At 41.2% G+C, this 26,615-nt stretch overlaps 1 protein-coding gene across 2 annotated transcripts in view; it reads left to right on the forward strand.

Moving 5' to 3' along the window:
• The window catches only part of tln1 (talin 1), a 113,507-nt gene that overhangs the window by 75,378 nt on the left and 11,514 nt on the right, over positions 1-26,615 (forward strand). For both annotated transcript variants that reach the window (XM_032540168.1, XM_032540169.1), the window contains 19 exons: positions 356-478; positions 1,297-1,440; positions 2,125-2,286; positions 2,939-3,079; positions 4,409-4,590; positions 6,260-6,392; positions 6,955-7,056; positions 7,172-7,342; positions 8,964-9,212; positions 10,243-10,362; positions 11,133-11,279; positions 11,850-12,016; positions 13,256-13,439; positions 14,634-14,759; positions 15,383-15,499; positions 16,868-17,053; positions 18,129-18,236; positions 24,301-24,406; positions 25,755-25,879. In XM_032540168.1, coding sequence (XP_032396059.1) covers positions 356-478; positions 1,297-1,440; positions 2,125-2,286; positions 2,939-3,079; positions 4,409-4,590; positions 6,260-6,392; positions 6,955-7,056; positions 7,172-7,342; positions 8,964-9,212; positions 10,243-10,362; positions 11,133-11,279; positions 11,850-12,016; positions 13,256-13,439; positions 14,634-14,759; positions 15,383-15,499; positions 16,868-17,053; positions 18,129-18,236; positions 24,301-24,406; positions 25,755-25,879 — 2,793 coding nt within the window. The remainder of the gene's footprint in view (positions 1-355; positions 479-1,296; positions 1,441-2,124; positions 2,287-2,938; positions 3,080-4,408; positions 4,591-6,259; positions 6,393-6,954; positions 7,057-7,171; positions 7,343-8,963; positions 9,213-10,242; positions 10,363-11,132; positions 11,280-11,849; positions 12,017-13,255; positions 13,440-14,633; positions 14,760-15,382; positions 15,500-16,867; positions 17,054-18,128; positions 18,237-24,300; positions 24,407-25,754; positions 25,880-26,615) is intronic.

Consider the following 26,615-nt stretch of genomic DNA (forward strand, 5'->3'; position numbering starts at 1 on the left):
TCAATCACCTCACTAATTGAACACTATTATTTTAGACATGGCTCTTTTAATTCCAGATTCAATTCCACAGAATGAGCAGCATGCGTGTCAAGACTGTTGGCTCTGTTGGTTTTCTACAACACTTACTAGTAAATTATGTAGAAATATCATTTCTACCAAAAAATAAGATTTATGAGGTTAGTGATGTTGGACGGCTACTATTTTGAACACAACTGTATCTCTTTGCTTCTGACGTTTTGTCTTAATCCCAGTTTGCTCAGTGGATTGGTCACCATAAAGAACATCTAAAGACACGATGAAAACCTTCTCCAAACTAAACCGTGTCTCTGGTGTGAATCTGGTTTCCTGTCAACAGGTCCTTGGTGAGTCCATGGCTGGCATTTCCCACCATGCCAAGAACTCCAACCTGCCAGAGTTTGGGGATTCAGTCAGTGGTGGCTCCAAAGCTCTGTGTGGTCTGACTGAAGCAGCTGTACAGGTAAACTTTTTTTTCATAAAATCGCTTTACTTTTTTTTTTTTTTTTTTTTTTTTTTATGCTACTTTTGTGAAACTCCTCCTAGGCCGCCAGCCTGATCTGTATTTAACTTTGCATGTAGAATCTGTGGACCCTCACTATCATCATCAATCGTTCGTTGCGTGACGCTGTTTTATTTTTTTAAATTGCAATATAAACAAAACCCACATTTTCTGACTAGACTAGAGTGCAAGTCCAGTCTGCTCAAAGTCTTGCATGTAGACTCGGTGGACCCTCATGGCATTTCAGTTTCTTCTCCATTCTCCATTAGGCCACCTAACATTTCACTCAACTAAGATTCTGGTCGAAGCCTATACATGGCTATAGCCCAGCGCCTTATTCCCAAAATATTGCCGAACCTCAATAGTGGTCTTAAGACTAGCTATGGCTTGATAGATATAAACATAAATATTTTAAGTCATTTCCACAACAAGCACACGGCATTTGGAAGTATCCAACTGTGCATGAGAGAGAGACTTTTAAGAATTGGATCAGATGGCTGCAAACATCAGCATATCAATACATGCTCATTTAGACCTATTAGGAATGGTGATGGGATAATTTAGACTAAATACACTGTTAGATTCATCATAAGGCTCAAATGTGTTCTGTCGCTCCAGACCGATTTAATTTTTGTTACTAATAATGGCTCTTTTGATGGTAAAGGTTGGCAACCCCTGACTCAGAGACAAACAACGTAGTGGGGTTTGGTTGGGTTTTATAATATGTGCTCTTGTAATACTTCCCACAATGTAAACTGACCAGTGTTGTTGATCTCCAGGCTGCCTATCTGGTGGGAGTATCAGACCCCAACAGTTCAGCAGGCCAGAAGGGCCTGGTGGACCCAGCTCAGTTTGCCCGGGCTAATCAGTCCATCCAGATGGCCTGCCAGAACCTGGTGGACCCAGCCTGCACCCAGTCTCAGGTACATGCTGGATTTGATTGGCAGTTCAAATATCAACAAGAGCAGAACTCACTGCACCTTTAAAACATGTAGCGGTGAGAGATTTTCCCTCACCTCCGGTTGTTATATAACCTTTTACTGATTTTACTGTATTCTATGTTTAATTCTTTTTATTGTTATGCTGTTTTATTCTTGGTCCTCGATGTAAAGCACCTTGGATACCTGCTGGGTGCTGTAAAGCGCTATATAAGTAAGGGATAGACCGATTATCGGCCCTGGATGAATATCGAACCATTTTTTGACAGTTTGCAGATTATCTCTATCAGCGTTATATTTTCCTGATAACCGATTAACGTCAATGAATTAAAAGGTGTTCTACGTTGGCTCGGCTTAATGTCCCACCTACAACACTATCTGACTCTTTGTTGCTGGGCATTATGTTGGAAGTTTCTCATTTTTTAAATAATTGAGCATTTAAACAAAGTTTTGTGTTGGGAGTTGTAACATTCCAAAATCTTAAATTTTGACTTAAAGATTTAAATTTTCACTGTAAATGTAGATATATATTGGTTCCAAATATCGGTTATTGGTTTCGTTAACTACTAATAATCGTATCAGCCTTAAAAAAGGCAGTTGATCCCTAATATGATTAAATGTTGATTGATTGATTGGTGTGTGGTTGAACACATGTGTTTTTCTGCCCAGGTGCTCTCTGCCGCCACCATCGTGGCCAAACACACCTCGGCGCTGTGTAACGCCTGCCGCCTGGCCTCCTCCAAGACTCCCAATCCGGTTGCCAAGAGGCAGTTTGTCCAGTCAGCCAAAGAGGTGGCCAACACCACTGCCAATCTGGTCAAGTCCATAAAGGTTAGTAGTACTTCATCAATTAAATGAAAAGCATGTGAAAATGTCTGATTAGCATGTCTTAGCACTGGGCTCCCATTATAAGCTGGGGTCAATTCTTAATGTTAACATTGCTACTTTTACAGCTGGGGCTGGGCAATATCTCTATATTATGTTGATATTGTGATATGAGACTAGATATTGTCTCAGATTTTGTATATCGTAATACAAGTGTTGTCTTCTGCATCACAGTAAAGGGATGTCATTTTCTGAACTTTCCAGACTGATTTTGTAGTTCTGTTATTTACCTTTATCCACTTTGTCATAATATCCACATTGTTGGCGATTATTTGTCACAAATCTCATTGTAAAAATATTTTGTGAAAGCACCAAAAGTCAACCCTACAACATCATCGTAATATTGATATTGAGGTATTTGGTCAAAAATATCAAGATATTTGATTTCTCCCAGTCTATTTACAGTAGATGTGCTCTGAGAATGTCTTTCTTATCCAAGCAAAATGGGTGCTGTAACTGCAGTATCTCTAATTGAATTGAATCTGAAGTCAAATCAGGACCTTGCAAATTTGAATCAAATCGGTTCTGGAAATCAGCAGCAATACACAGCTTTAATAGCAATGCAATCTGCATAAATGTGACTAAACCGTCATTGCAGGCCTTGGATGGAGCCTTCAACAAGGAGAACAGAGAGAAGTGTAAGGCAGCCACTGGTCCTCTGATAGAAGCTGTGGACAACCTAACTGCCTTCGCCTCCAACCCAGAGTTCGCCAGCATTCCCGCTCAGATCAGCCCCGAGGTATGTCAGCACCTACACGGGTACGTTCAATCAGACATGCATGGAGAGCAGGATCTGACAGATGATCAGTCATTGTCTGCTCTAAATAATTAAGATAACTTCAACTGATCCCCAGAGGGGACATGTGGTAGACTTGTTTCCCTGTTTTGTGCTCATTGAATGCCGGTGAGTCCGTAAGTAAGGGGAAGCACTATTAAGGGTTTGTATTTTGTAGGGCTGCACAAAATATTGTTTTTTTTATAGTCATTGTGATATAAACTGTCTCAATATACATATCGCAAAAGGCTGGCACATATCGCGAAAGACAAGAGATTTTTTGTGTTAGTATGAGCTAAAAACCTACCATGGGTTCTTCTAGGTTAAAATGTAACTGTTTTATTTGATTCAGTGGTGCCTTTTATGTCAAATGTAATGTTTAATAAGTTCAATAAAAGAAAGTCGGAAAGGATTTCCTTTCAATTTTTTTAATTCAACATAATTTGTTGTATTTTAGCAGCAGAACTGAACACAGTTTAATATCACTTTATTTATTGCAAGTAATATAATTACCGCAATGTTCAAAAACATATTCCCACATTGCATATTTTCCTAATATTGTGCATCCCCAATACTTGGCGGGCACCAATAACATTAAGGATCCATCCATCCATCTTCAACCGCTTATCCGGTATCGGGTCGCGGGGGCAGCAGCTCCAGTAGGGGACCCCAAACTTCCCTTAAGGATGCAATATGTAATACCGACAGGTAGCATTTAAAATGGATACCGCAGTCCAAATTTTAAAAAAAAACTGGAGAGTCGCCCCAATGTCAGTGTCATAGCTGACGGTCATTAAAGACTTGATGCAACTTGTATTGCAGCCAATCAGCTTTTAGTGTTGTAGGCGTGTGTCTGTTTCGGATTTTATTCTTCAGCTATGAGGAAGTGCAAGTTTAGTGATACTTGGAGATTAGCTAACGTTAGCCAACATATGCATAATAATTTCAGCTTTTGAATACTATTGGTTTTTTTGCTATTCAAATTCTATTTGACTTTTGGAATTCGTTCTAACAGTCCTACCTGACGTTAGCATGTAGCTACATGTAGCAGTGTATGTAATGTAAACAGTGCAGTAACGTGCCTGCAGCAGATGACCATATATAAAATCGGTATGACATCACTCCGGGCTGAGAGAAGAAAAAACCTTTGAAACCGGAGCGTTCCAAACAGAAATCTGAGGTTCTGGTTCACAGGGATTTCTTTTAAATAAGGCTTACCGATACCAGAGTCATAGTTTATCTAACTCTAGCAAGTCAGTTTCCTCCAAATTAATTTCCACTCCTTTCTCTCAGGGCCATGCAGCCATGGAGCCCATCGTGGCAGCAGCCAAGGCGATGCTGGAGAGCTCGACCGGCCTGATCCAGACTGCCCGCTCCCTGGCTGTCAACCCCAAAGACCCCCCCAAGTGGTCCGTGCTGGCTGGACACTCCAGGACTGTGTCTGACTCCATCAAGAAACTCATCACCAACATGAGGTAAACTCCACCAGGGCTGACAATACTGATTATTTTCCTTCTCGATTAATCTGCAGATAGTTTTCTGGATGAATGGATTAGTTGTCTCGTCTCTCAAATGGTGAAAAATGTGGATCAGTGTTTCCCAAAGCCCAAGATTACGTCCTCAAATGTCTTGTTTTGTCCACAACTCAAAGACATGTCAATGACAAGTCCCAGAGGAGAGAAGAAACTAGAACATATTCACATTTAACAAGCTGACATCACACAAGTTGTACTTTTTCTTTTCATAAAATGCCAACTAACGGCCTCATCTCCTGCTCCTGGCTGGCCTGCCTCCCACCTTCTCTCACATCTCTTCTACTCTGATTAACCTTTGATTTGTTGGACTCATTGCTACTTCCACATTTAGCGGCGCCAGCACCAACGTTATTGCATCTTTAGTATTTGCAACTCCTTAGTTCCACTTACATTTTTGTCTCTTTTAACTTCTTCTTGATAGTAAATACAATTAAAAACGAAAAAGAGAGAATGAAGGTTTTTTGGTGATCGACTGTCAGGCTGAAGTTTACTTCATTTGTGTATGAATATTAATAGTATTAAATATATTTTCTCAAGTATATTTTCTCAACTTTACTTAAGTACAGATTTACGGTACTAGTACTTCTTTTCTTTTCATGCCACTTTCTACTTCTACTCCGCTACATTTCAGAGAGAAATATTCCACTACATTCATCTGACAGCTTTAGTTACTAGTTACTTTAGTTACTAGTTACTTTACGCATGAAGATTTCTGCACCCAAAACACATGTAGTTTCTAAAATGTTTTATTATAAATGAAACTAGTCAACAATATAACAGCCTACAAGTCCAGTTTAAATGATTAGACACAACTGTTCCTTTACACTTTCTAAAATGGGAGGATTTTTCTGCATTAAATACTTTTACTTTTAATACTTTAAGTACTTTTTCCTGATGATATTTACATATTTTTACTTAAGAGACATTTTCAGTTGGAACAGACTATTTTTACAGTGTGATATTAGTACTTTTACTTAAGTAAAGGATCTGATTACAACTTCCACCACTGGTGAATATAGACTTGTATGATGATGATGATGATGATGATATTGCAACAGATCAGCAACATCTGTTGCAGATTGACAGTTAGAGCTAGAGGAATGTCTGGAGTCTGTTACACATGACCTGGAAAAGTTAGCAGGGGTTTTTCCTGCATAGAGGAATTTTTGGCTAAAACGATAAGAATACGGAATAAAAATAGCAATTCAAATCCTCTCTGAATGTGTTATGAACAATTTACCGAAACATCCATTTAATAAGCAGAACATAAACTTGAATATGAGAGCTAATCTCACTTTTATCTCCAGAGTCAGGCTGTATACCGAAATCTCCCGGTGACGTATTTAAAAATCAATATTTTTTGAACCAATTTTGTTAATTGGGGTTTTATCCCCCCCCCCCCCCCCCCCCCCCCCCGGGCCTGTTCTGAGCCAGGAAACCCTGGTGATGACTGGAGAGTGTTGAGGAACATTCCACATTTTATACTGATTCTGACAGTTAGACTTGAGGGGTTGTAAGAGTCTCAACGCGCCCCATTGTTTTAATATCCCAGCCACTCTTCATCGTGCGCACTCTTCATAAATCTGGTGTGTGTTGTTGTGTTGTGCAGAGAAAAGGCTCCCGGCCAGAGAGAATGCGATGATGCTATTGAGGTGCTGAACGGCTGCATCCGCGAGGTGGACCAGGCCTCTCTGGCTGCCATAAGCCAGCATCTAACACCCCGAGAGGACATTTCCATGGAGGTAAACCACACACACACACACACAAACTCACTAGGGCTGCACAATTATTTGCAATTTGATCAAAATTGCAGTATGGAGTACTGCAACATACAAATAGCAATATTTGTTAAAGGCAGGATATATTTCAAACCATTCTGAATGAAGTGTAGTGTTCCTGCAGAGATGTCCCAACCTACAGAGCATATTCTACATAAAAAAATCTTTGTTTTGTTGGCCTTGCAAAAATCGCACTATAATCATTAGAATTTTTTTAATTTGGATATTTTCCAATGAGAATAGTGGTACAAAAATGGCCCTTCCCTCGAAAATCGTGAATCATATTGCAATTCCAATAACATTCAAAATAATCGCAATCAGGTATGTTTCTCATTTCCTGCAGCCGTAACACACACACACACGCCCTGCCGTGTGCGTGTAAGAAACAGTTTGTACAAGCATCACAGAAGGCTTGCGTCATGTGGATGTAACAACAGTGTTGTTGTTGTTACGTACAATTCCTCATGTGGCAGACAGAAACTACACAGTATAGCTTTAATGACTCTTCCATGTGTATATGTTGCAGAATCTCCATGAGCAGATGGCGGCCTCCGTCCATGAGATCAGTAACTTGATTGACCCTGTCGCTGTGGCTGCTCGCTCCGAGGCCTCCCAGCTGGGACACAAGGTAAAACACAGGATAGTATCAGTGCTACGTTGGCATTGGTCAAACGTGTTTAAGCCTAAACTTATCATCGTATTTTGTTTTGCAATTTGCCCCCCCCACACACACATTTGAGCAGGTATCTCAGATGGCCAGCTACTTTGAGCCCCTGATCATGGCAGCCATTGGCACGGCGTCGAAGATTGTCAGCAGCCAACAGCAGATGGCCGTCTTAGACCAGACCAAAACCCTGACCGAGTCCGCCCTACAGATGCTCTACACTGCTAAGGAGGCTGGAGGAAACCCCAAGGTAGAGTTTTAGTTTGGAGTTTATTGAATTCACGCTCACAGTCAGTGGCGCCGGCAGCCTTAACCCTGGGCATTTAATCTGTGTGAGACGTGCAACGCATCTAATGATAACTATGCGAAAATGTGCACAGGAGCAGCAGCCGACAGCAGCTCTACTCTGCTCACAGCAGGGCCAGAGTGGGGCCACTTTCAGCCCGGGACTTTCAGGCCTAAGACCGGCCCACTTTTTCCATGGTGGGCGGAATTGGATAAATAAAGCCATAGTTCAGCTCTTACTATCCTGTAGTTTTTATTAATACCATGGTTCATCAAATAATGTAAAGGGTAAATAATAATTCACTTAAGCTGAGAAGTTAACAAAAAAATCTTCCACTATTCCACAAGGATAGGTTGATAAATTAACAAAAGCAGAAATTAATAAATAAATAAAGCATTTGAAATGTATCCCAGTCTTCCACAACGGGGCATATTGAACTAATTTTTAGGCAACAGTTCAGGTTACAGTTACATTGTGAATAGCACCAACAGCATCTACAGCATCAGTAGCTGCCTAAGTAGTGCACTGCTCTAATATACGGTCATGCACTGCTCTTTCTTACATTAAATGACTGTAGTTCATATTGTCTACTCTGGTATCCTCTCTACCTGTCCCTGTAGTCATGGCCTCCTCATTGCAAATTTGGGGCTCATCATTTTCAGCGGGGGACGTCTTATCTGCTGCTCAGAAGCTCCAAAACAACAATTAGGCGGTCATTTTACTGCATACACAGATCAAGCTTAAGAATTGTTTGCATCATATTTACAAAGTGTATGAATCACTATATATTGGGTGATACAAAATGGCCGGTATTTTAATATAATGTCATATTTTGCTTGGGGATATGTTGACAAAAAGATGTCCAGCTATGTACTGACTATGTTCACATGCATGCACAAAAATGGTTAAAACAAATCTTCAAATCTTCAAATGATATTCCCTCAAAAAAACAGATTTTCTGAGAAAACTGAATAGGTGTGTGCTTGTGATATCACGATATCTCGATGTATGATTTCATCACGATATGATGCCATTGAAAGACAATAAATTACCATATTGAATTATTGCGCAACACATATTTACACTTCCACTATATTTTATTAAGCCATGTTACTGTTGGTGTACCATTATTAATATTATTATTTTATTGGAGTTTGTTCTATTTCATTTGGTTTTATTTAATCGTAGGTGCTAGGGCTGGGTATCGTTCAAAAAATGTTCAATACCGATAGCCGTGACTTTGATACCGGCTCCTAAACGATACTCTTTTCAGTTTAAAAAATATAGAATTAAAATGTTAAGACAGAATTTAATTAAATTATTTTCCAGCTCCTACTAAAAAAATAGTTTTTCCAGTGTGTCTCTACGACGTGGAACATCCAATCACAGACATGCTTGTTAGAAGCATGCTGATTGGCTCACTGAGGCTGATGAGATTTACTCCTTTTTATTGAAATTAGTTTTTATATTCAATACTTGAGAGGCAACTCAGATGGTGCCTAAAAAGTATTAAATCCAGTACCCAGCCCTGCGTAGCGCTGCTTGAATATTTGAGCATTGCCCTGTCGATGTTTCCCTCCTGCAGGCAGCACACATGCAGGAGGCCCTGGAGGAGTCGGTGCAGATGATGAAGGAAGCGGTGGATGACCTGGGCGCCACTCTGGCGGAGGCAGCCAGTGCAGCGGGGGCTGTGGGTGGCATGGTGCACTCCATCAACGACGCCATCAACCAAATGGAAGACTCGCCGGCTCTTGAAGCTGAAGGCACCTTCGTGGACTACCAGACTACCATGGTTAAGACGGCCAAGGCCATAGCTGTCACCGTGCAGGAGATGGTGAGCATTTTCATAACCATCCGATCGGCTGAAGTAGTTCTGGGGACTGAAATCAAATTTACTATATAAACGTAAAAATGTCAGGCCCCACCCCGCTGGCAGTCTAAGCTTCACCTTTATGTGTGTATTAGGCCCCTCCCCATGCTTACAGGTATAAAACTGAGGCTTAGAAAAAATGAGGACCAAAGGTGTGACCACCATATTAGTATAATGTCTGGAAAAAAGTAGAAAGCAATTTCTCTAAAAAGAATCTTTCAAACTAATTAACCAAATTTTGGCCATCACGAAATCTACAGGCACTGTGGACTAAGGTCTGGCTACACCACACGTACACTATTAAAGTTCTCAGTGTATTGCCGTGTGTACTTTTCGCACAAAACATCCCACCCCTCGGTCCCAAAATCTCCCAGTTAGATAGCAAATGCTATTAATTTTTCTTTGTAAATCTTTACAATCCTACACAGAAGGAACCAAGCTGGCCTGCCTTGTTACACGATCCAGATGTTCTTAAAAACTCGACATGTTATGCGTGTAGTAGGCCTTCACGATTTAGGGGGAAAATATGAATCACAATGTTTTTCAGCTTAGAATTGCTATCACGATAATCTGCCATGATTTTTTTTCCCTAAAGTCTGTTTAAAACTCACAGAAGAAAGTAGAAACTTTTGTGATGCAGTCAGCTCGTAAAAAATTAAATGAGAACCAAAGTCATTAAAAAAAGAAAAAAATGTAAAGTTAATTAAAATATTACATCGTGAATAGGGGTAAATCGAGATCGCAATTTTATAACGGTTTATCATGCGCGCCCAGCGTGTAGCTAGCTCGCAGTTTGTTGTCGTAATGGTAACACACAATGTGCACAAGCTAAGAAGCGAAGCCCGCCTGATGTCAGGCTTGATCTGTGCAATGTACTCCCGTCACACAGACTATAAAATCTATAAAAGCCTTAAATACCTTAAAGTGACTGGTGTCTACCTGGTGAAAACCAGAGAGATGCCCTGATCACTAAACTGTTGTGTTTTCTCTTCAGGTGACCAAGTCCAACACAAACCCTGATGACCTCGGCGGATTGGCCAACCAGCTTACCAATGAGTTTGGAAATCTTGCAAACGAGGCCAAATATGCTGCCGTGACTGCAGAGAATGATGAGGTATATAACAACCCCCCCACCCCCCCGATCCTGGAGCATGTCTTCACTTTACAGGGCCTGATGACAGGAATGGGGGAGGTGGGGATAGCTAGTAGTTGTGGAATGAAGTATCAGTACACTGATACTTCATTCTACAACACCGACCCTAGGATTACATACATCACAATACTGCACTAAGTGCAACTTGCACCAACATAGTTTACACTTACATCTTAAATATTATTTAAATTGTTGGACTTTTTTATTCCCCACTTGTATACATGTTGGTACATTCTTTCCTTTTGTATTTTTTAGCTTTTTTAGATTTTTGAACAGTTTTTAGATTTCTTGTATATTCTGTATGTGTGCTGTGTCTTATATTTTGCTGCTGTAGCATTGATAGTTCCCAAATTGGGATCAATAAAGTCCATCTAATCTATCTATCTATCTATCCATCCATCCATCCATCCATCCATCCATCCATCCATCCATCCAATACAAAGCCCGGTCACCACGACGCTATATTTACTTATCATATCATCTTAGCAGTAAAACATGTAGCACAACCTGCACCAACTCGTTAGTCAAGTCTCTCTTGATGTATCCGAGGAGAGCAGACTGCAGCCGCACGTCTTCACTCTAGTGCATCACCGTAGCAACAATGGCAAGCATTGCAGTTCTAATTCTTCCTGTGACACCAGCTTCGCTTGTCTCATGTCACTCCATCGTTTGGGTGCTGTTGTGTAGATTCATCTGTGTGTGTGTGTGTGTGTGTGTGTGTGTGTTTCCAGATTGGTTCTCACATTAAGAAGCAGGTGGGCGAGCTGGGCTTCAGCTGCACCGGCCTGGTGACCAAAGCTGGAGCCCTGCAGTGCAGCCCCAACGACTCCTTCACCAAGAAAGAGCTGATCGAAAGCGCCCGCAAAGTCTCCGAGAAGGTCAGACCGGAACCACTCTGCTGCTTTGTTTCAATCCTTTTTAACTTCAATATTAGAAATATAATCCCTGTACTGAATATACACGCATATACATTCTCTAACTGCAATACGCTGCTAACATGAGCTAAGGTCTTAAGGAGTAGGACTGGTAATTGTTGATTTTGTTTAGATATGCCAAATTGTAATTATATAAGTGGTTATTGGTCAGACTATATGTATTTTTTTTTTTTTAATTTCAATTGCTAGTTGTAACCCTAAGGAGGGGGGGGATCCAGTTGTAGAACATGTTTTATGATGATAAAGAGGCGTGGATTACTAGGCTGTGTATTTGTGTTATTACGTCATATAAAACAAAAGATGTATCCTGGAATTCATTCATTCATTCAAAACTTTAATTTGTTTAAAAAGTAATGCATTAATACACATTTTAAAATGTGGCTGAAATAGACAATTACAATGTTAATCGCAGTTATTTTCTGAGACAATTGATTGTACAGCAACATCTGGAATTGTTCAAGCTCTAGCCACGTCCAACCTTCCACTCACAGCAGGTGTGTGTTGTTCCCGCAGGTCTCCCATGTGTTGGCGTCCCTCCAGGCCGGTAACCGTGGCACCCAGGCCTGCATCACAGCCGCCAGCGCGGTGTCTGGAATCATCGCAGACCTGGACACCACCATCATGTTCGCCACTGCCGGGACTCTGAACAGAGAGAACGCAGAGACCTTCGCTGACCACAGGTACCATCACTACAGAGACCCTGTGTAATGGATGGGGGGGGGGGAGAAAACTGAAAATCGTATGTATCGGGATTTTTCATTTTTTTAATTTAAGTCTCAGGTGTAGCACCTGAGCCATTTTTGGCAGCAGCTTAGCTAAATGAATGTGAAATGCAACAAAAAGCGCCCTAAACAGCGGAAAATCACCAAACTAACTAAAGGACTTTTCTCAGATCTAATGATTGTAGTTGGACTTTTTTAGACTTGGACTTCTCTTTATCAATCCTTTTGGGAGGACTCTTGCAAGATAATTGAAATTTCCAGCAGAAGTTTTCAGCAGCTTCCAAAAAAGGTATAAAAATACAGGGCAGAGAGAAAAACCGTATAAAAAATAACAATAATAATAACAATAAAACCTTTGGCTATAAAAGTTTTAGTTTTGTCTTTAAGTGTCTAATAAGTGTTATTTATTCATTTATTATCTGCTTTTCCAACGTAGATGTCAAATTGCATATTTTTTTTATTGAAAAACATCAAATGTTTTTGAGGAAACACCTAAACCCCCCGCCAAATATGCACACACACACAAGTCTTCCACAAACCTACACAAAACTCTGTAATTGATATTTTTTAGTTTTTACCAATGATACACTTGAATATTATTTTTATGTGCGGTACCGCCGATGGCGACTACATCCTGTCTGTTTCTAGGAAAACAGAGCGAAAGCAGAATTACAGCTGATTGACCTGTTCATTTTAGAAAAGAATTAGCACTTAGGGAATGTCTCATGATATATTGTCTCTAGAAGTGTATATTTCAACTTTTGTTGTTAAAGAAGTAATAGAAAATCGCAATACTTAATAATATCGAATTCCAATTCTTCTCGAATCGCAATGAATGACAACCACAATACAAATCCACCCGGCACCCATGTATCGGAAAAGTATTGTGACAAAAGCATATCGCCCCAAACATCTAATAGAAGGCACGATTAATCTCGTCCAGCTCTGACCACCCACGCTGGGAGGAGTTTATTCCTCGTCCCTCTGGGCCCACGTATAGGCTCCCTAGTACAAAAACAATCAGGTACACATTTTATTCTGCCCCTTTTGCAATTAAAGCTGTTAACTTGCCCAACTCTTGAATGCAAAGTCCAAATCCAATTGGATGGATATTGAATCCTCCAAAGATAATAAAGACCTCTGAACTCTGACTCAGTTAATCGCGTTATTATGACTGTGTGACCTTCTTGTGTGCAGAGAATACATCCTGAAGACAGCCAAGGCTCTGGTGGAGGACACCAAGCTGCTGGTGTCCGGCGCCGGAGCCAGTCAGGAGAAACTGTCCCAGGCCGCCCAGTCCTCGGTGGCCACTATCACCAAACTGGCTGATGTGGTCAAACTGGGAGCCGCCAGCCTGGGAGCCGAAGACCCTGAGACCCAGGTACAGTCGGCATGGAATATGCTGCGTGTTTGTCCGCTGTGTGTGTCCTCACAATGACCCTTTGTAAAAGTGGGTTGGAAGACAAAAGATTAAGACCCAACTTCTAATCTCAGCATACGATAAGGTCCTGCGTCAACAGCTAGCGTGCATGGCTCAAAGTGGACACTTCACCCAACAAATCAAATGCTAAACCAGGATTCAACATTTATTAGGCCAAGGACCCCTGTAGCAGGGATGACACACAGTGTATTACAGAGATATGGACCCCTAAGGGGGTCCTCAGAGTTGCTGCAGGGAGGCTGGTAAATTATTGTTTGATAGTAAAAAAAAAATACATTAATATATATGCATTCATACATGTTCTTGGTAAAGATACTGTAAATCTTTTTTTTTATGTACAACATTGATCATTGGCTAACTGGCAAATAGCTAAGGGAGCCACCCACTGATACAGTTATTGCAGTTATTGTATGCCTAGGTTAATATTCAACTCTATTTTATACAATATATGTAGAAGGGGGTCCGGCTCCGTCTCCCTTTCAGCTAATGGGTCCTTGGCCTAATAAATGTTGAAGACTTCTTATATATGTATAAAATAGAGTTGCATGTTAAACTAGGCCTCCAATAACCTGAAGGGCGACCTAAAGCCTTGTCACCTTTTGACGTTTTTGTCTCTCTTTTAATACATGCAGACATGTCTCCAAAAGAAACACAAACGCTTAAAATACAAAACACAAAGTATTTCACTTCAGAAAAAGTAAGAATAAGCTAAATGGATACTCTTTTTGGTAGTATCTACTGCTTTTCTGGTCCTTACCTTTTTGAAATTCCATACCCTTATCAAGGTGTGTATTGCTTTGTAAGAAACAGCCATACAACCCTTTAACCCAAAACCTGGTCAATTAATCCATCAAGTTACTATTCCATAATTGTATTAAATAATTTGTTCATTTACCATCTTTAAGCTACTGTCCATCCAGTATATTTATCAAGCACAGTTAGCTTCTAAATAGATCAGAACAAAACTGAAAGAAGTTAATACAAAAGTCGACGCTACCCGTCTCTTATTTGAACATCTTCTACTCAAGACTCACACAAGTAGTTATGTCTCCCATTGAGTTGTTTTGACCTCTTAAGGACATAATGCGCAAAGTGAGGACATCAAATGAAACCTTGGACTCTACATTCCTACAGGTGGTCCTGATCAATGCGGTGAAAGATGTGGCCAAAGCTCTGGGCAACCTCATCAGCGCCACCAAAGCAGCCGCAGGCAAACCTCATGACGACCCCAGCATGCTGCAGCTCAAGAGCTCCGCTAAGGTGAGATACGACACCCCAAGAGCCCCATGAGGCTTCTCTGCTTGAAGATGCTGGGAGGGGGGTTCCCATGCTGTGCGACCATTAGAGAAGCACTTGGCACTAGACCCATACTGTTTTTTGAGGGCCGATACCAATTAGTAGCAGTTAAAGGGGCGCTATGCAGTTATGGTTATTTCTTTGCTGTTTTTGCCCTTTTTGCTTACAGGTCTCTCTATAGAGCGCCCCCTACAGCTTCAGAACAGATATTTAGCAGCTTCTATGTTTAATTGGCTCTGACTCCTCCCTTGGTCAGTCTGCTCTTTCCTCTTCCTCTGTTCCTCTGACAATGCTTTCCTAAGTTTCTGTTTCATTTTTGCTAGCTCAGCCATGACAAAAGTGTGAAAAACTCCATCGCTACCTTGTTATCTGGTTCCGGAATGTGCAGTGCCGTGAAGCAATTTGTTACATTGCAAGATCTGATTTCACGCCATACCTTCTGACTCTGAGTCCAGCGACTCATTAGCAGCGACGCATTAGCATACAGATCTCTTTGTGACAGTTATCACTGTAAGAAGTATCTATGAGCACTGTTTTCTTGCCGTCAGTCTAATCCTTGGCCATATGATGTGACGTGTCTGCTGTAGGTGATGGTAACCAATGTGACATCGCTCCTGAAGACGGTGAAGGCAGTGGAGGACGAAGCTACAAAGGGGACCAGAGCTTTGGAGTCCACAATTGAACACATCAAGCAGGAGCTCGCTGTGAGTAGTCCCCCATTGCGTATGGTCTGTAGTCTTGACATAGTTGCATCACATAGCCAAGTTGCTCCCAATCACGGTAAGAAACACTGGTGAAATACACTCTGGTTTACAAAAAAAACGCCAAGATCCGACTTTATCATTAGGCACTGAAGTTACTCTCTGGTGGCCCGGTGCAAAAAGGGATGTTTAGATATGAAAAATATTGAATATTTATTTATGTGTTTATTTGGGACAATGCACAGCTCCGTAGCAGTACTCGAGTTAGCTTTAAGATCATTTTCATCTGCAGTCCCTGGGCTGTCAAACAGGAGGAAAAAAACACTACAGTACACAATAATAAAAGACAACAACACAATAACGACATAATTCATTCTTCATCCCTGAGCGATCATTGAGGGCGACCCTCATTTTCATGTCATCAAGCCAGATTACGGACAAATACAGAGGACAAATACAGAGGACAAATACAGAGGACAAATACAGAACAACCTCGCAGAACATCATGAACAATCAGGAGAAATACAGAAAGACAATAAAACCTTCAGAATTAGCATTAAAATACCACAAAAATCATACCAGCAATAAAATCACACCACTACAATACAACTTCACAACATTAGGATTAGCGGTTTGAGTTCATGCTGAATGGCTACTTGATTGGGGTTGATTTCAGCCATGATTTCATCTTGAATTTAAAAGCAGCCAAGCTGCTCCATTCTTTGATCTTGCTTGGTACCGAGTTCCAGAGATGGTAAAAGTACTCACATCTCGTATTCAGGTAGAAGTACAGACACTTGTGTTAAAAAATGATCTGGTAAAAGTAGAAGTACTGATTTAACTTCATTACTCAATTAAAAGTAACAAAGTACAGGCTTGGAAATTTACTTAAAGTATAAAAGTAAAAGTAGCCCTGTGAATGACAACTATTACGTGGGTTTCTCGTCCTAATTAATATCCTGTAAATCTTTTAATGTTGAAAGCACTTTGTGCTTGGTTCTTGAAAAGTGCTATATAAATAAAAATTATTATAAGACTGATCTGCCAAACTCAGTAGATTGGTGCTGTACTGCACAGTCCTCTCTGTTAGTCGTCTAGTTCTCCTTCAGTGTCTTACCCAGGGGTCTCAAGTTAACTAAGCCCCCCACTGAAAAATGAGTATAATATCAAGCAACATGTATAGTTTATTGACATTCTTTTTTAAATCACAAGTTAAATGTGTGCGTAAATCTAGAAAACATAACAGCAGAATAAAACAAATTATATTCCCCCAAGGGGGAGAAATGAAGTACATAACGTTACTCCCCCAACCAGTATTGTTTTCTGGTTATCAAGTCTCTCACCAACAGTGTCCCTGGTTTTACCACACAGGTGTTCAGCAGTTCTGACCCCCCACCAAAGACGACCACGCCAGAGGAGTTCATCCGCACGACTAAAGGAATCACCATGGCAACCGCAAAGGCGGTGGCTGCTGGGAATTCTTGTCGTCAGGAGGACGTCATTGCCACGGCCAACCTCAGCAGAAGAGCCATCGCTGACATGCTGCACTCCTGCAAGGTACTCGGGGGTGGGGGGGGTTGAGTAAATCCCAGGATACATGTTTTGTTATATATCACTGTCATGTGACCCAGATATTATAATAACACTAATACACAGCCTATGAAGTAAACCACGCCTCTTTATCATCACAAAACATTTGTTCTAACTGCACCCCCCGTTCCCGTGTCATTTATGTTGCTATGAACGTGTACAGGGTCAAATGCCAACAACTAACAATTGTTATAATAATAAAAAATATATAGTCCAACCAGTAATCACTTATATAATTATTATTTTGGCATATCTAAACAAAATCAACTGATACCAGTCCCACGCCTTAAGCTAGCCTTGGTTAATGTTAGCACTATATTGCGGGTAAACATAGAAACAGCAATTCTGTAAAGTAGTTGACAGTTGATGAGACAATTTTGTAATAATTGTTACATGCCTAATTGTAATATTGCAATTATACAAGAAAGGTTACCAACAAAATAAAAGATAAAATAATACTTTATTCAGATTGAAGGGCCATTTGCTCTCAAAATTAAAAAAACAAAAAAACCAGACAATTTCTGCTCCCTGTTTAGTCAGCCAGCTAACGTTAGCTTTGTAGAGATTGGGGGAATTCCCAAACTGAATACATTTTTTTTTTTAAAAACTTAATTTTACGTCACTATAGGTATTTTATTTAAACAAAATTTACTTCTCTCCTATCTTTGGTATAATTGGAAACATGTTCAGTCAGGACGGTGAGGTTTCTTCCCAACGTGTAAATCTTTGTTCTGGTCCAACTCAGAAGTAAAGATCACTAATGTCTATTCTCTCAGGGGAGGACCAAATAGTTTCCTCTTTAGCCGTGTACCGTGCTAAATGGCCTGTAGATGGCTATCTTACCTATAGGCCAGTAAGCCTGCCATCAATGTGTTTTTTGTTTTTCACAAAAAGGCTGATTTGTCAAGACGTTAACATGAATCCTGCAGTAACTCTGAGGACCCCCTAGGGTTCCCAGATCCCCTGTTGAAGATCTCTGGCCTGTACTGTCAGTGTTTGGTTCAGACGTTAATTTCTGTCTGTCTGTCTGTCTGTCTCATAGCAAGCTGCCTACCACCCAGAGGTCAGCATGGAGGTCCAGATGAGAGCGCTGCGCTATGGCAAGGAATGTGCGTCCGGATATCTGGGACTGCTGGAGCATGTGCTGGTGGTAAGACATCTTTACCCATGTACACAGACTGTACTCTTATCAGCTACCCATTAGTCCTAGCTGCCATTTCCCAACCCACACAGTGTGGACAGGCCAAGTGATCCTTTACTCGGTGAGTTGGAACAAACATAGGCTAAGTTCAGGCTAAGGGCAATCCGATTAGTACCTCAAATCAGAACTTTAAAAGCCCCTATAATGCTTTTTTATTTTCTCTGTCTTTTAGTGAGTTGTAGAGTTGTTTGTGTTTGCAATAGATGTATACAGTAAAAACACATTTCCCTTTTAATGGAGCATTCCCTCCAACAGACAGCTCTCTCAGCTGTCTGAAAACCTCCATTAGAGATGTCACTGATTGAGAAAGCCAGCCCAGATTTTCCTATGTGCTATAAACAAGCATCGCTCGCCCAGTGGCTTGTTTGAATTAGGTTGATCATCACAACAGAGTAGGCCAGCTGACCAATCAGAGCAGACTGGGCTCTGTAGAAGGCGGGCCAAGACCTCAGACAGAGTAGGTTCGTTGGAGATGAGTCAGGCCTGCGCAGAATCAATCACCGGTGATCGTTGCCCAATGCATGCTGGGTAGATCTGTGTCCGACTTGATCCCGACTCACTCTGACGTCATGCACGCGTGGTCAACGATGACCTCATGAGAGAGATCAAGGCGGCCGCAGTTGTTTTCCACGAACTGCAAGACCCAGGGCATGCTGGGAAACGCCAGGCTCTCCGCTGATCCAACAGCTGATTGGTTCAGAATTGACTCAAAATGAGGAAGTTTCATATAAACTTTTATTGTTTTTGAATTGAAAGGATTTTAAAAGCTTATTATGTTGTCGTGTGGCTGATAGTGTTGTTTAGAAGTCAAAGACACTAAATCTGTTCAGTTTTCCGATCATCTCCAGTCTGTTATTATTATTATTAACATCAGTAACAGATCATCTCCAGTCTGTTGTTATTATTATTAACATCAGTAACATATCATCTCCAGTCTGTTATTATTATTAACATCAGTAACAGATCATCTCCAGTCTGTTATTATTAACATCAGCAACATATCATCTCCAGTCTTCATTCTTCCCTCTTCTTAAAATAATCTGTCTGGCTATCATTAAACTAGTCTGACCCCAGTTTATCCAAACCACTTAGGATTGACCCATCTTCCAGAACAAATCATCCTGGGCTGAATGGAACCTGGGTCCACTCTAAAATGTAATTTTGAAATCCTGTGGCTGTCATTTCCTTCATAGTAATAATAAAGGAATAGTAATAATTAATCTATGATTTGGTTCCAGAGACGTTTTGAGCTCGCAGCATGCTCCCAAACATCTGCCCCTGCTATGTGTCTGATACTATCAGCTGTCATGTGGTTGATGACCTCTTTTCTTTCCTTTTTCCCATCGCTCTGTCAATGTTCCTTAAACTTGTGGCTCACTGATGGCGGTGCAAGCCGGTGAGTACACCACCAGCATGACCTGCACGAGTGTGGGTTTGCATTGGTTGACCACTTCACTGGAGACCTTATTCCATAGCAATGCGGCAGAGTAGCATCAGCAGCACGTTAACAGATGTTGGACCAGCTCTGCTTATGGACAGGAGGGGGGTGTTTGGATGAGTCAAGAGTCTGACTTAGCTGGAGTTGAACATATTCCAAGGGAGTCGGTCTGATTTATGGTTATGCGGAGGCTCCACGCAGAGCTTTCTCCGTAGCCTATGTCAATCGTATCGTATTGTATCGTGTGTGTGTGTGTGTGTGTGTGTGTGTGAGAGAGAGAGATTATCTTCAGAGTGAGTAGTGACTCTGAGTCAAAGTGGGAGGAACCAGGTCTATTTTAGGTAGTTCTGAGCATGCAGATGTTTGTTCAAGTGTTTTGTCTGCTGATCAGTTTGGCTTTCATTAGTTATTTGATGCAAAAAAAACAGGGTGAAACATTATGATTGACAGCTGGGGCATTTGCACACCATTGACCGCTGACAAGGGAACGGACATTTGCCAAAACTGTATATATAGTCTAATTCTCCATTATTCTGAGTAGTCAGCCGAAAACTTGAGTTACTCAAAAATAAAAATGAAGGACTTCTCACACCAAGGTGAGGGATGGACTTCTCTGAACAGAATTGAAATAACTAAACAGTACTTATGGTTAAAATGCCATTTGCCTCTGTATATCCCTGAAGATATCCCAGCAGGCTTTCATTCAGACTAGGGCTGCAGTTTTTTTACCGTCATCGCGATTTCAATTGGCGCTATAAACACATTGCAACAGACAGATTATTTTTGTGTAGGTCGAAAGAAGATATCAGCAGAAAACTACACTTTGAATTGTGACTCATTCTTTATTTAGTGGTCCGTTTTATATTCAATTCCATCTTCAATTTTTTCAATACAAGAAAGTTGGAAATTACTTCCTTTCATTTGTTTTAAATTCAACAGCAGTTTGTATTTCAGCAGAATACTGAAAGAAGCAGAACTGAGTACATATCAATATCTCTTTATTTATCGCAAGTAATATTGCTTTTGCGATGTCAACAACGTTATCGCATATTTCCCCTCATATGGTGCAGCCCTAATTCTGACATTAAAGTATATTTTCACTTTGATTAGGTGTAATAGAACAATGGGAATTCTCCCAGGCGTGTGGCTGTGATGTGATCTGAGCCTGTGGTGCTGCCCTCTGATGGTTGGGAACAGAACAATGAGCAGCCTGCCTCTCCACACTCAGTGTCTCTATGGTCCCTGCCCTCTGTTGGCAATATAGCACTGCCACTGTCCAGTTGTGAAGATCACAGACAAATTAACCTGTTTTTGAATTGATGCATGGAGTTGTTTGAGTTTATGTGACCCAAAAGATGCCCGTTTCCCACAGTCTAATATTGTTTCGTTGGTGGAACTCAGGTAACTGTGTGTGTGTGTGTGTGTGTGTGTGTGTGTGTGTGTGTGTGTGTGTGTTTGTGTTTGTGTTTGTGAGTGTGTCATTAGTTTGGCCAGCTGCATGCGTTCCTGTGCAGTTACGTCCTCGCCTCTATCTTCTCATGACAACACATCTGAATAAACCTGAGCCGGGTCTAGGGCTGAGCCCTGTTAATGCCTTGCACCTGTCACACACTGTTCCAACCTGAATTCTGCATGTCCACCTAGGACAGTCTGAGGACACAAACTCAAACACATCTAAGCACCAGCAAATCCAACTAGTCTACTATTCTTTCCCTTCAATTATGGGATGGGCCTAACATTAAGTCAATTTGGTTTTTAGTATCAGATCCAAACAGCCGTTATCTCGGGACACTTACAGATAGATTAGGTCTAGACCACACTCCATAATTTACAAGGACCAAACCATTCCCCAACATTAGTGTGTGCATCTTATTAATAAAAGTGTGTGAGGCTACAACCTGGTGCTGGGCGGTATACCAGTTTGAACCATATACTGGTATTAATTTCCCGTATGACATGATTTTTACATTGAGAGAGCTACTTAATATAATCTGGGAGTGAATTAGGAAGGGGGGCCCTGTTAACTGTGTACCCTTCTCACTCATGGTAGTAACTTTATTATGTACATTCTGTAACTGTTTCATGCATTCTCCTTATACGTGAATGTATAAGGTTGTGGAGCCAAGCAAACCCTTTAGTGATCACAGTTTTTAACATGATGACATTGAAATATTATTATATTACATGCACTGACAGTGGAATAAGCCATTATAAACCTATTTAAACTCCCATTTTAGCAATAGAAAGAAAATCCCACAATATACCGTAAAACCGCCTGGAATTTAATCAAAAAACCAAGATAAAAAGCATACCGCCCAGCACCAGAACAATCTACAAATACAACATGAAGGGTCCTATTATAAAACTCTGTGTATGCAGTGCACTCTCATCAGCAACGTTTTGCAACAATGACAATTTATTTAAATAATTGTATACTCTTTATTGATCCCTTTTTACAATGTACAGTCTGTTATTACACACAGGCCTGAATACATGCTCAGGTCCTATACATGCACTGATGGAGAGATGTCAGAGCACCCTGCTCTGTTGAGAGCGTCGCTGCCTTGCTCAAGAGCACCTTGGCAGTGCCCAGGATGTGAATTGGCATCTCTCCAGCTTTTTATATAGCTGTAGCCGTCGTGATTAATTGATCATATATACCTGTAAATCCATACCGTTGTAAAACCATAACCATTGCAGCAATATCACAATCATCTGTGATTTAGTTGATATCTTTCAAATCAAAACAGGTTTTGCAAGTGCCTGACAATAAGTCTGAATCAATCTGAATGCTTTGATCTCCTGGGGGTAAATACATAAAGCATCAATCAAAAACATCACAAACAGTGATACAGTTTATCACACAAATGGAATGAATGCACATTTGATTAGCATGTTATAGATTGTCTTACAACCTAAGTTTTATTTTTCTATTCTGTCTGCCCTATATATTTTTTTATCTTTCCTTTACCATTATCTTTCCTTTATCATATTCTTTTACCACAAACAATGTGGTCTGAAGTATTGTGCGAAAGGCTCACGCTCTCATTCCAATGTTTCTTTAAATAAGTCATGCGTGGAGAATGGACTGTCATTTATTTTGGGCCTGTGTGTGGTGTGTAATAACAGAGTGTAAATTGTAATTTCCCCATAAGGGATCGATAAAGAGTATAAAGGTTTTGTGCGTACACATGGTTTCAACATGGCCCCTGTTGTTAATGGCCACCATAAATTTACACTTTATGTAGTTCTTCCCTAGTGTCGAGCTGCAGATACGTAAACACACACGGGTCACGAATAAAAGGGGAAGCCCGGCATGCAGTGTCCACCGCCATCCCCCCTAAACAGCTCAGTGGTCCTTGTCATAGATTCTTGGAGTGTGTGGAACTGGACTGGGGGGAAGAACAGTGATCTTTGATCCAGGTCCACGACCCTGCCTATGCCTCTGTTTGTTATTAATGCTGCAAAGACACAAACACTATACAGATATTTAATTCCTAGATTTTTAACAATTTGTACACGTAGACAAACGTCGGCGACGCAAACTGCATTGTTTACATACTTGCCTCCATACTCTGCGTGTACCTGGAGGATTAAACGCATATCCACTAGGGGGCAGATCTGGGCCCTATCGTCCCTGGTCGACATCTTCAGAGTTTGCAACATGAACTTATGAAAACAGACAAGGCAACACTCAAGGAAAAAAAGTATGTTACGACAATGGCAAGTATGTTTCTCTGCCAATGAGAGATGTGGATGATTTCGGATTAGCCCGCATTAACTCCACACACACTGAGCCAGTTAGTTCAGCATGATATACTGCCCCCCCATGTTCATGTGCAAAATAGCATCTTGTGTACGCGTAGTGTTAATTTCTAAAGACGTGCACAACCTATGCTTCAAAGGAACGCAGGATACGCAAACGCTCAAGGCGTTTTTCCATTAATGGTACCTGCTGGCCCCATCCCCCTTTTTCCATCTGGATTAGTACCCCCTCATGTGTGAGGCGAGCGTGGCTGGTCGTCATATCCATAGGAAACGGCCGTGACCGGACGCGACACACACAGAACGAAGGTGTGTTACTTTTGATTCTCGGCGTGTGGCTGTTGTCACAGCCCCCCCCCCCCGTCTGTCGGTCGCTAGCAATGGTGACGCAGTGATTAGTGACGATTCTCTCCGACCAATCAGCAGTCTGCAGGTTTTCACGTCACCTTTTGGTATCGCCTCAGCAGCTTGGGACCTCCCCTCATATGGACCTTGGGAGGTAGTACTAAAATAATTACCTGTTATCAGGTACCAGGGACTATTTTCATAATGGAAAACCAAAAAAGCCGAGTAGAGTCGAGTAGGTACCATACAGTGGGAAAAATGCCATTAGTTAAAGGCCATTATATCGGTGCCTTGCGTTTTTTTCCAAAAATTTAAAATGCAACTTATTTTCTCATCAAAATATATCCTGCACAGGCTGGGATTTGATTGATTCAAGTTAAAAAATGTTGTGCATCAATAATGCAGAATGTGAATGTAAAAAAAGGGTGGAATTAAAGGTTGTGGCTTTTTGCCTTTCACCCACAGATCATCCAGAAGCCCTCTCATGACCTGAAGCAACAGTTGGCCAGCTACTCCAAGCGGGTGGCAGGCTCTGTCACTGAGCTCATCCAGGCCGCAGAGGCCATGAAAGGTATTTTAACCTTTGACCTCTTCCGCTAAAAAATGACAGCAGAACAAAACTGCAATCCTCTGGGTGTCTCCTTGTTTCTTAATGCCGCACTGCATAACTTTTTTATATTTACTTCTTTATATTAATGAACGTCCAATTCAGCCCTACTGCTTCTTGATGGAAATATTTGTCAACAGTAGTTAACTTTAATCATGCTAATAAGACAATTACATTAAGAAATATTCATGATGTACAATCTCAAATATGAAATGAAAGATCCTTTTTAAGCCACTTAAAATAATCTTAAATTCTGACTTGATGCCCCCAGTGGAAGTATCAGAAAGGGCAGACAGGAATGCATTTAAGACATCTTAAATAGCCCAGCATCGGGTCTTATTTAGAGCACTTCATGCAAATAAGCCCTGAAAGTAATTTGAAGTGGGATTACTGTACATACTCTTGGTAGAGTTCTACAGTTTCACACAGCTCTGTTCTGGGATCCCCCATCTTAAGAGTCCAGTACAAATTACATTTGAAGCTGATGCGATTCCACGAATGCATCGTCTGTCAAACGGAGGGGAAAGTCATCCTCAGAGCTTTACATCACAGATTAATGTTCCGGTCTAAGAGCTATTAGCTGCAACTGAATCCCGCTGCCTGCGTGATTGTAGGTCCATGACCCAAAGCGCTGCAGAGGAGGGTCTGGCTAGTCCACACGTCATTCCAGGATTGGATTAAACCCTGCTCTGGTTTATTGGCATTTCTCTAAACCAAGCACAATTGTCATAGATGGTGCTAAGCAATGGTGCCTCAGCAAAATAGTCTTGGGAAGGAACTTTTTTTTTTTTCTGGATGTTCAGAAGTAGAAGAAACTCTGATTGGACAGATAGTCTAGCTAGCTGTCTGGATTTACCCTGCAAAGATGGATGAGTTTGGACTCTATCATGCTGAGAGCACATTATGTATTCAGCCTTTTGGCAAGTCACCTGTGGATGCATTGCATATCCATACGTAAATATGCATACCCTGGCTATTATGCATTACCTACAAAACATTCAGGTGGGAAGACTGTGCCCTGATAAAGAAAGAGCAGTGAGAGACACACTTTGCAGAGTGGTTATTGGAACCTTAACCTATTGACACTATAACTGGAGTGCAAAGTTCATAAAGTACATACACAGAGAAACTGTGATACAAAGTGGACCCAGGCCTTACACGTCTGTAAAAGTAGCGCAACCTTAAAATAAATTCTGATGCATAGAGCCATATTATCTATAACTATTATCAGTATGCAGCTGATAGAAATCCTGAACTGTCAGGGGTTTTCAGGTACTGTGTGTGTGTGTTTGTGTGTGTGTGTGTGTTGTAGGAACGGAGTGGGTGGACCCTGAGGATCCCACCGTCATCGCCGAGAACGAGCTGCTAGGAGCGGCGGCAGCTATTGAAGCAGCTGCCAAGAAACTGGAGCAGCTGAGACCCAGGACCAAACCCAAGGTCAGCCACGCTGAGCCTGTTAACCTCAGCACAGGGTCACATACAGAACACTGTGTGTGTGTGTGTGTGTGTGTGTGTGTGTGTGTGTGTGTGTGTGTGTGTGTGTGTGTGTGTGTGTGTGTGTGTGTGTGTGTGTGTGTGTGTGTGTGTGTGTGTGTGTGTGTGTGTGTTATACAAATATATGTTCAAATAATAATAACCTCTACATATACTTCCAATTCACTAATATAAGTTTGTGGTATATTTCATTACATGTCATTTAGCTGACGCTTGTTTCCAAAGCGACTTCCAAGTGCAAACTCCTGACAACAAGTAATAAGTACAATTAACCACAAAGAGCCATATGAAAGTGCAGCTTTAATAAGGAGGTGATTGGTGTTGGCTACAGGTGAGGAGGCCCCACTTTAGCTAATTACTCAACAAAGCACCTGGACAGTTGTGAAGCACCACTCTCCAACTCCACGCTAAGCTAGTCTGATCACCCTAAACCGTTTCAGTCACATTTAGTAAGACCTCAAAATTCTGGCAAAAAAAACACAGCAAAGTCAGCAAAACACACAGCAGAAGTAGAAGCAGCAGCTGAACCCACAGCAAAAGCAGCAAAAGACAAGAGGTGATTAACTAAAGCAGCAAAACCAAATAACAACAGCAAAAGATCAACAGAACAGTCAATTTAACCTAAGGCAGCCGGTCCAATGAGAGTGGGCAGAGAAGCCTGAGACAGTACTGAACTTAA

Source organism: Etheostoma spectabile, chromosome 16 (genome assembly GCF_008692095.1).
Source record: "Etheostoma spectabile isolate EspeVRDwgs_2016 chromosome 16, UIUC_Espe_1.0, whole genome shotgun sequence".
Taxonomy (NCBI): domain Eukaryota; kingdom Metazoa; phylum Chordata; class Actinopteri; order Perciformes; family Percidae; genus Etheostoma; species Etheostoma spectabile.